Source organism: Nanorana parkeri, unplaced genomic scaffold (genome assembly GCF_000935625.1).
Source record: "Nanorana parkeri isolate BGI_ZX_2015 unplaced genomic scaffold, ASM93562v1 scaffold481, whole genome shotgun sequence".
Lineage (NCBI taxonomy): Eukaryota > Metazoa > Chordata > Amphibia > Anura > Dicroglossidae > Nanorana > Nanorana parkeri.
The window spans coordinates 817,594-828,181 of NW_017306749.1; the positions used below are offsets into that span (position 1 = coordinate 817,594).

The 10,588-nt window shown below is 46.7% G+C and overlaps 1 protein-coding gene across 2 annotated transcripts in view; it reads left to right on the top strand.

The window, feature by feature from the left end:
• The window catches only part of LOC108790555 (suppressor of tumorigenicity 7 protein homolog), a 126,199-nt gene that overhangs the window by 5,143 nt on the left and 110,468 nt on the right, over positions 1–10,588 (top strand). For both annotated transcript variants that reach the window (XM_018560842.1, XM_018560843.1), the window contains exon 2: positions 3,320–3,402. In XM_018560842.1, the coding sequence (XP_018416344.1) occupies positions 3,320–3,402 (83 nt within the window). The remainder of the gene's footprint in view (positions 1–3,319; positions 3,403–10,588) is intronic.

The window sequence follows — 10,588 nt, forward strand, 5'->3', positions numbered from 1 at the left end:
GCCGGCGGGGCTCAGGAGGGATCCAGAGGGTCTCGGGAGGGGTGGGGAAGGTCTCGGGAGGGGAGCGGAAGGTCTCGGGAGGGGAGCAGAGGGTCTCAGGAGGGGAGCGCAGGGTCTCAGGAGGGGTGCGGAAGGTCTCAGGAGGGGTCAGGAGGCTCTCAGGAGGGGTGCGGAGGGTCTCAGAAGGGGTATAGAGGGTGTCAGGAGGGGTGCAAAAGATCTCAGGAGGGGTTAAAAGGGTGTTAGGAGGGGTGCGGAAAGTCTTAGGAGGGATACAGAGTGTGTCAGGAGCGGTGCAGAGGGTGTCAGGAGGGATACAGATGGTGTCAGGAGGGATACAGAGGTTGTCAGGAGGGGTTCAGAGGGTGCCGGGTGGGGAGCAGAGAGACACTGTAATTGCTCAGTCTTATACAATCACAAGAATTTCTAGTGATAGTATAATACTGAGCAATAGTTTGTTTTATATGAAAATACAAGGAGGGAGAGAGAGGGAGTGGGAGAGAACGGACAAACACTACACAACCAGCCATCTTAGTATCCACACACAGTGGTGCAGCCTGCTCAGCCCGGCCGGGACTCCCAACACGCCCCGCCTACCAACGACAGGACGCTGCAGATGCCTCATCGCTCCGCAGTCTCAGAGAGTTCACACCACTCTCTCTGAGGCTCTGGAGCTAAGAGGTAGATAGGAGAGAAACCGCTCAGACGGGCACAGTTTCTTGCAGCCGCGGACGCACAGCTTTTCCAAGCGGCCGCAAGGAAGTGTGCCCGTCTGAGTGCATGTGGAGGGCAATGCATCCTGGCGGAGTCTCAGTGCAGCGGTGGCGGTGCCTGGGGAAGGGCGCGTCTTTCATTGGCGGTGCCTGGGGAAGGGCTCGTCTTTCACTGGAGGTGCCTGGGGAAGGGGCCTCTTTCACCGGCGGTGCTTGGGGAAGGGCGCATCTTTCACTGGAGGTACCTGGGGAAGGGGCCTCTTTCACTGGCGGTGCCTGGGGAAGGGTGCATCTTTCACTGGCGGTGCCTGGGGAAGGGCTCGTCTTTCACTGGCGGTGCCTGGGGAAGGGCGCATCTTTCACTGTCGGTGCCTGGGGAAGGGGCCTGTTTCACTGGCGGTGCCTGGGGAAGGGCGCATCTTTCACTGGAGGTGCCTGGGGAAGGGGCCTGTTTCACTGGCGGTGCCTGGGGAAGGGCGCATCTTTCACTGGAGGTGCCTGGGGAAGGGCGCATCTTTCACTGGCGTGCCTGGGGAAGATGAGGCTGTGTGGGCTCGGCAAGGGGTGTAACTAGAAATCACAGGGCCCCATACAACATTTTGAACCTACCGGACCCATGTTAGGTCTATGGGGAGTTGGATGTAAAAGAACATTAGTCCCTTTATCAGAATACCCCCAATCCATCACAATCAGGTCCACGTCTTTCACTGGTGGTGCCTGGAGAAGGGCACGTGATTCACTGGCGGTGCCTGGAGAAGGGCACATCTTTCACTGGCGGTGCCTGGGGAAGGGCACGTGATTCACTGGCGGTGCCTGGAGAAGGGCACATCTTTCACTGGCAGTGCCTGGGGAAGGGCACGTCTTGCACTGGTGGTGCATGAAGGTGAACCCGCCTGTAATAGTGGTTGTGTGGAAAGAATGCCCCCTTTAAAAGAAGCATAAAAAAACCCCACACATTTTCTTAAATCCCCCACCCCGCACATAAACAGGCAAACATGGGTCGGGTGAGCCTATGTGCGAAAACGACTATTGCGCCTATTGTGCTGCATATTTGACATATCGCCGCGAACGTCGGAGTGAGAGCAATAATTTTAGGTCCATTAATCACTGATAACACTAAACCGATGAGCAGTAAAAGTGTTTATAGGGTCCCCTATGGCCAATATTCGGTGTGGTCGTTTTTTGCGATTTTGCGGTTGCGATTGCGAGCAATTTGAAAGCATGATATGTTTGTTGTCTATTTACCCTGCGTGACCCCGTCTTTTATATTTCATCAAAAAAGTGGGGTGATAATAAATGTTTCATGACATTTCATAGGGAAACAGGTTTTTTTCAAAAATGTTTTCGCAAGGGTCCATTCATAATTTTGTACTGTTGATCCATAGGCTTCAAAGTGCAGTTTCAGCTAGCTGGAAAGGTGTCTTAAAGCACACCTGAACTTCTATGCATAAAAGCTTGAAAATACACCACTGTACACATTGCATCACTGATTCTAAGCATAGAAGTTTAAATGAACTGCCAATAAGTGTCCGTGTTTGTGTCTGTGTCTTCATAACAGTTTATGTTTCTGTAACTAGCTGATAAAAACTTGTTCTGAAAATGCTAGTGAACTCAAAGGGTGGCAGTTTAATGCCATCTACTGGATGGGTTCTGCGCAAATATGCATGCTTTAGTCAGTGTTTCCGAATCTTGCTCTGCACCAATAGCTGTTGGTAACATCTTGGTCTCCATCTCCTAAGCCTAAAGGGCTTATTATTGCTCTATACAGTTACAGTACTTTTGTCCCATTTTTAAACTAAAATCAGTATTTTGTGTGTCCTTTGCTATGAGCCTAAAATAGTGTTTACTGGTGTGTTCGCAAGCAAACGTTTTGTGCTAAGTCCGTTTAAGGACTGTGCTGGCAAACCGGGATCCCTGCTCAATTCCTGCATGTTCAATCAACTGAAGTTTTTAAGGCCCTGTTCACATCTGGTTTCGTGTGCAATCCCGGAATCGTACACAAATGTAAACCTCGCTTTACCATTAATTTCTAATTTCGTGACTAGCAATCTGCAGTTGCGTGCTGCGGTGCAATTGCGCACAATCACGGCTGCAAAAAACCGCAGGTCGCTTATTGCACAAAAAGGCCAATGAGCCTTTTGGCACTTGGATATAACCCTATTGGAATCAACGGGGCTGCGCAGCAACTGCAACCACCAAGATATAAACCAGGCCTGAGAGTATGGCCTGTTTCACAAAGTGACCTGTTCTGCTCCAGTCTATGGAATTGCAGGCGGTACTTATAATAATAAATAAATGACATAGACACCGAATATTTGGAACAAAAAATGGAACATTATTTTATAGACAGTTAAATACTACAACATGTTTACCACACATAAAAGAAATAAGACCGCCGCAATCCCATGAAAGTGGGAGCCCAAATAAATTGGGGCCCACTTGCACAGGAACATTGCATATTAGTACTATTGTTTCACCTGAGGCTTTGCCCACTAAACTACTTGACGTCCAGACTTTAACAGCTTTGTTTTCTAAATGTAAAATCTATAATGAACACTTCCTTATATAATTAGCTCTGATAAAAGTCTCTTGTTTTTCTTTTTTAGTGTCTGGTTTTATCAGTACATTGACTCCAAAGTTCTATGTTGCTCTTACTGGCACATCGTCTCTGATATCCGGATTAATACTGGTATGTATTGTAAGTGATTGTGTATAAGATAACCAAAGTTTTAAGAAATCCAGGAATGTAAACAGTTAACCCTTGCAGTGTGGCTGCCCCCTGCACTGCGAGGGTTAACTTCATGTTTTTTTTCCCTAGGGGCATTCAGAAGATATACACACCTGATCCTCGGTCCTTCGGCGTTGAGCGTTCAACCTTTCTCCCCCTCCGCTCCAGCTCTAATGTCCTGCGGCATCCTCACATTTAATGCAGGTGAATAGACTGCAGTAGACGTGATGATGTCAGCGGGGCTTAGACTGCCGGAGGCCGGGGAAGAAGAGGCTGTGTGGACCGGTCTAGCAGCCAGATGGGATCGAGAATCAGGTGAGTATATATTTTTTTAATTTGAACCCCTAGACCAAAATAAGCAGTTAACCCTTGCAGTGTAGGGGTAAAGTTACTGCAAGCATTACTTTTTACATTTTTGGAGTTCCTCTTTTCTGATTACACCTCATCACATTTTTCCCAGTTTGATAGTAGTGTTGTAATAATACATTATAACCACTGGATGGAGTTTCCCCAGGTTGAATGTAGTGTGTTGTTGTAATACTACATTATGGCCTCTAGATGAAGCATAGTATGCAGCCATAATGTATTCCAGCAACACCCTATGTTTGAACTGGGGAAACTCCATCTAGTGGCCATAATGTATTATATCAACACTACTTTAGAATTGAGAAAAATGTGTTATAAACATCTTTTTTGGTATTATTTGCCCTGCAAATTATTTGTAAATAGATCCTGTGTGAATATAAATAAATAAATGCAACTGCCACATTTATGCATTGGGAAGCTCCAATATATTAAATTTTTGGGGGTTTAGATATGCTTTAGCTATCCTGAATCAGATCTCACCCCAGATGCTGTCGGGTTGTTCAAGCTTTGCTCTCAGTTCTTCACATATGTAAGCAGGGAATGTGGAGAGTGAGGAGGCTCTCCCATCGGCAAGCACCCGGCTCATTCCTTTCCTGAGCTTTGGAGGAGCGGTGCTCCTTTTGTGCTCTCCTTGCAACTGAGCATAGAAGAGATATATATATATCTGGGGGACCCTGGACTATAGAGGCAAATGTGTTTCAAAGATCAATATATAGTAGGGAAATTATGAGTTCCTAGTAAGGGTGGATATCTGGCATCAAATGGCTTAACCCCTTCATGACTGAGGCCCTTTTTTCAATTTTTGCACCCATGTTATATTCCACATTTTAGGCCTGAAAATGACGTAAAACCCCCCAACATTATATATTTTCTGAATGCCAAGACCCTATAGAATAAAATGGTGGTAGTTGAAAATTTTTATGTTGCGCAATATTAGCGCAACTCCTTATTAAACCCCAAAATTTAAGGCTATGCAAGATGTGGGATCCAAAGTAGACTCCTAAATCCTAGAACTGGGTGTTTTGTGTGCCAAATGTTGTGTGCCTACAGTCTCCAGTGATAGAAATCTGGCTCTGCATGGCTTTTCAATTTTCAATTACCACAGTCAATGCGAGAATCAGTAGAATTCTTGTTAAAAATTATTTTGGACATAGCCTTACTAAACTACATCACAAGTAGTTAACAGATTTTAAAGAAGAACTCAACCTTTGCAGCAGGGCTATCCTCAGAGCCCACTAGCTGTTACAGCGCTCCCTCTAGCAAGGGGCATACCGCTGCAACGACGGTATGTCCCTCGGTGTCCTTGTGTCTAATGCACAGTGTATAGGATGTGATGACTCAAAGATCTTTTGACCGCTGGAGTGTAGGGGGAGCTAGGCTGGAAGGTCTGATGTAAGAGCCTACTGTGTCTGAGAATCGGGTTAATATAACTGTTGTAGCCCCACTGCAAGGGTTAAGAAAAAATTAGCAGTAGTTACTAGGTGTTTACATATGATTGTGCAGTCATCTGTTTTTGAATTGTCACATTTTAGATTAGAACTTCTAGGAGAAGCAGGCATGGTCCTACAGTTTTGTAATGTTTGTACCGCAGGAATACTTTTTAGTTATTTGACTACTGTGGCAGTGCATGGCAATGCCACTGCGTTATCTCCATTCCAGTGTCCAGAATCTGAGTGGCCAGCGCATGCTGATGGCACAGGTGTGCACAGCCTTTAAATTAAAGTTGTTGGGAAGGATTCAAGACTCCACCTGGGAGACAGGAAGGCTCCACCCAGGAGTCAGAGTGGACTCCAGTGCAGCAGGGTGCTGCGGATTGGGAAGAATCCCCCAGTGTGCAGGTTAGCACATGACTGAGGCTGTCTGGAGGAAGAGACAGTGGGCTGATGCCGGAGCAGCGGTGCTGGAAATGCAAAGCCAGGAGGCTGGATGGGCATGTGCTGCCATGAGATGCTAAAGAAACCCTACGAGGGTAATTGTTCTGTTTTGTGAACTTTCATTTAATAAAAGTGGGCAAGGAAGCCCTTGAATGAAGATTGCAGCGAGTGGATGCGTCCTTAATGCGCTACCATTGGAAGCTAAATCTCACACTACTTTCACTTTGTTGTGCTCCAGCAATTCATTTTAGACTAAACAGATTGAGGTTTCCTCTATAATGTCTGTCTCTGAATATGTATTCTTGTGAGACAATTTTTGCTGCAGTTACCCTCATACTAGTCTTAAGAGATTTAGATTATACAGTTAAACGCTACAGTGCATCTTTGTACCTAAAAGGGCTTTTTCTTAATTGTTCAGTAAGGGACGCTGGGCAGATGAAAAGTTTACACAACTGGGATATGCTGCTTCAGAGGCGGCTGTAGACTTTGTGAGGCCTTTGGGGAAACTTAATTGAACTGTGATGGTAGAGCGAGGCGGATGTCCAGCGGCGGGGCCCAGGGTGTTGCAAGGATTTTGCCTACATAGGTCAAACCCCCCTTCCAGCCACCCGCAGCTTTGGTCCCGGTCCCGTTTCACCCAGGAGGTGAGCTGATTAGGGTTGCAACCTTTTTCTTAAAGCAAAACCTGAACACTTTAGCACTGTGCAACATTTTTTTTTCTTTTCAGAATATTCAGGCAAGAGCGAAGAGAGACAGCTTGAAGAGAGCGAGGAAATACAGCCAGGATAGAGAGCAGTGAGAGACGGCCAGGAGAGAGAGCAGGGAGAGACGGCCAGGAGAGAGAGCGGGGAGGGGAGACGGCCAGGAGAGAGAGCGGGGAGGGGAGACGGCCAGGAAAGAGAGCGGGAAGGAGAGGCGGCCAAGAGAGAGAGCGGGGAGGAGAGACACAGAATGGTGGTGAGCTGGCAGAATTTCTGGTCGCAATGGCGGACCTAAGGAATAAAGGGCCCTGGTGCAAGATTTGACCGCGATGACGAAGACCACGATGGTCTTCCAGAGGATGGTCTTCCAGAGGAACTTATACTCTATTGTTCCCCCACAGTCTCACACTATTATTATTATACATTTATATAGCTCTAATATATACCGCAGTGCTGTACAAAGATCACTGAGCCAGTCATATCAGTCTCTGTACAGAGGAGCTGAGAGCCACAGAGCCCACCATAGATCCTGCTCAGCCCACGGTGGGCTCTGCGGGGTCTCTATGGTGGGCTCTGCGGGGTCTCAGGTGGGCTGGTCGGGGGCCCTTACCTGCAGCTCCTTACCTGTCACAGCGGGCTTCTTCCACTACTGGATCGTCGTTGCTGAGGCCTGGCCTCCTCCTCCGCGGGACCGGCGCTGCTGGGGCCCGGCTTCCTCCACCGCGGAACCAGCGGTGTTTGGCCTCCTCCCTGTCAGTGCCGGTAGTTCTGCCCCTGGATAGAGTGTTCAGACACTCAGACTCCCGGATCGCCTGTGTCCCGTCCCTTTCTAGCTGCTTGCCCTGATTCCTTACCTTATGCTGCCAGTCTGGCTGATCTTTGTCTCGGTCCTCTCTCTTCCTGCTTTCGCTGCTGCTGGTGCTGCTTTGCCACTTTAAAAAAAGCCAGGCTGGGCTGCGGATGGAGCGGAGTCCCAGCAGGGAAATGTGGAGTGAAGTCTCAGCAGGGGGAGCGCACTGAACCCGCAGAAAAAGGTGCTTTTTTCTATCCCCCCCCCACATTGCGCCATCTGTGCCTACCCTGCTTTAGAGTAGGCGAGTAAGGTGGCTGCAAGGCCTCCGTGAGCACGAGGCCATAGGCGACCGCCTAACTCGCTTAATTAAAGAGCCGCATCTGTGCTGCTTACAGGAGATTGGACACTGGGAAACAGAGTTGTGAGGCAGCTAAGTATAATCCCTACCATTAACATCATGCCACAATTTCTTGTTAGTGTCATACGAGAGTGGACAACTTGTCTCCGCAGAGAGAAGCAAAGTTATTTCTTTTATTTTCCATCCTTTTTATCAAGATCCTTTTACCTCTAAGATTCTGAAAATGCTGCAGAACCAGAAGAGCTTGTTTTGGAGCTTTCAGAATCAGATGACCCTTGGAATAGCCACAAAGGCCATACTGGCAGGAAGAAGCAGGGCCGGCCTGTAGAGTGACCGGTAGGCTTTGGGCTCTGCTGGCGTTCTCTTTTAGAGACTTGCAATAATGTGTGAGTTAGCTGCAGAGTGCTTTACAAGTCAAGGTTTGTGAGATACCAGTCTGGTAAAATCCCAATGCTGTAAAAGAATAAAACTTTTTGCACTTCTGCCTCTATGGGTTTCTGTGTTAAATCTAGAATCTAATTAAATTATAGAAACCACTTACACTTAATGGCCAGGTATGGCTGCACCAATGTCCGGAAAGGCAACCAAAAATTGAATTTAAAATAAAATATATTGCTTTCAAAAAAAGAACCAAAGTTTATGAACCCTTCATATGCCTTAGATGACAAGATCCAGTATTTCCATATTAAAGTACTTCTTCTTGGTAACTCCTTGGTGAAACATAGAGCTGCAAAAGTGCATCAAAATATAGACTTTTTATTTGGTAAACCACGCTTGTATACGGCCTCTGACAATGTGCTGGGGCCAGCGGACAAACCGTGCATCAAGTACACTCCTTCCTTTATCAGGGAGTACCAGCACAGAGACCTGCTAATAGCTGCAGCTTTACTGATGCCTCTGTGAGCCGCTCATCGATGACCAGGCTCGACATCTGCTTCCGGGCTCCTCCATTGCTAGGTGATACATTTTGGTTGGAAAACTTTCTCTACCCTATGACCAATTCTATCCTTGTGCTATTTATTATAAGCTGGGTGGCATTCTTTCCAACGTCTCCTCCTATATCCTTACTGCTTAAACAAAATACATTTTTACATTTGTAATCTGTCTTTTTAATTTCAGTATACATGAAAACCTTATTATACATGTTGCTTCTTAACAGATTGTTTACAGTTCTTTTTATATACTGTATTGCAGCCACTAGGGGGTGTTATCCACCTACGTTTTTCCATAATCTTCATAATCCCTTCATTTAGCTTTCAATACATATAGTGATGAGACTATCCAATATATAAAAATGTGTGTGTGTGTGTGTATATATATATATAAACAAAAATGTATTAGTACTCGTACTTGTAAGTACTTGGACAAGTATCAGTACGTGTACTTGCAAAACTGGTATCTGTGCATCCCTTTATTTATATTTATAAAAACAAAATCATACATTACAACAGAGATGTACAAATCCCTGGAGCTCCGTGTGCTCCTTACAAATGACAGCTGCCTTCTAACTTTGAATTTTTCTCTAGTGTAGTCCTGGAGCTGGGAAAGTATCGGTACATGTACTTGTACCGAGTACTGTATTTGGTATCGGTGCATCCCTAATATCTATGCATCAAGACTAGTGTCAAGATATTAAAAAATACAGGTGAAACTCGAATAATTAGAATATCGTGCAAAAGTAATGGCAGTAAGTGCTGCAAAAGGGGCCCAAACCAAGTACTGAGTACATATGCATGCTTGTACTTTTCAGAGGTCCGATATTGTTCTATGTACAATGCTTGTTTTATTGATTTCATGTAATAATCTACTTTTTTGAGGTTGTGGATTTGGGGTTCTTGGGGTTTTCATGAGCTGTAAGCCATAATCATCACAATTAGGACAAATCACGGCTTGAATTATCTTGCTTTGCATGTAATGAGTCTATCTCATATATTAGTTTCACCTTTTAAGTTGCATTAGTGAAATAAATGAACTTTGCACGATATTCTAATTATTCGAGTTTCACCTGTATATATGCTGTTCTACCATTACAAGCAAATAGTTTTTCTCTAAATTCGCAGGGTGGAAATATGGATTCCCATGATAAATATTTCATATATGATGTTGACGTAGATGCTTTGTATCTATACGACTATGACTCTCTTAAAAATTCTGATCACTTTTGTATGAAGGCGAGCAGTAGACTTACACACATGAAGTGTTCCATTATAAGCGTATGCACATGTTCCCAGAGCCGGATTTACTCTCCGCTGCCCAAGGTCAGGTTCCTCAATGCGCCCCGCTCCCCGCCAACCCCCACCACACTCACCAGGGATGTGTGCAGATCTTAGCAGGGCTGCGTTTGGGTCTCGACAGGACTGCCTTTGGGTCTCGGCAGGGCTGCGTTTGGGTCTCGGCATGGCTGTGTTTGGGTCTCGGCATGGCTGTGTTTGGGTCTCGGCATGGCTGTGTTTGGGTCTCAGCAGGGCTGCGTTTGGGTCTCGGCAGGGATGCGTTTGTTTCTCACCAGGGATGCATTTGGTTCTCACCAGGGATGCGTTTGGGTCTCACCAGGGCTGTGTGTGGGTCTCACCAGGTCTCTCTAGGTGGGTGCCAGGCTCTCCAGGGCTCTGCATGTATGTGTTTGGGTCTCGGCATGGCTGTGTTTGGGTCTCAGCAGGGCTGCGTTTGGGTCTCGGCAGGGATGCGTTTGTTTCTCACCAGGGATGCATTTGGTTCTCACCAGGGATGCGTTTGGGTCTCACCAGGGCTGTGTGTGGGTCTCACCAGGTCTCTCTAGGTGGGTGCCAGGCTCTCCAGGGCTCTGCATGTGACTGCTGGGCTCTCTAGGGATGAACGGGTGGAGTCCAGGCTTGTACCTTTCCTGGTGGATGTGTGGCTGTCCTGTGCTGTGCCAGCACTGGGAAGGAGAAGAGGGAGATGTGCAGCCCGGCCGTCACTATCAGACAGCTGCCTGAGGTCCCCAAAAAGCTCAGGACCTCAGACAGCCGAACTTCCTAAAAAGAATTAAGGCTAGTATTGGCCTTTAGTACACTAGTATCGGCAGTGCTGCTCC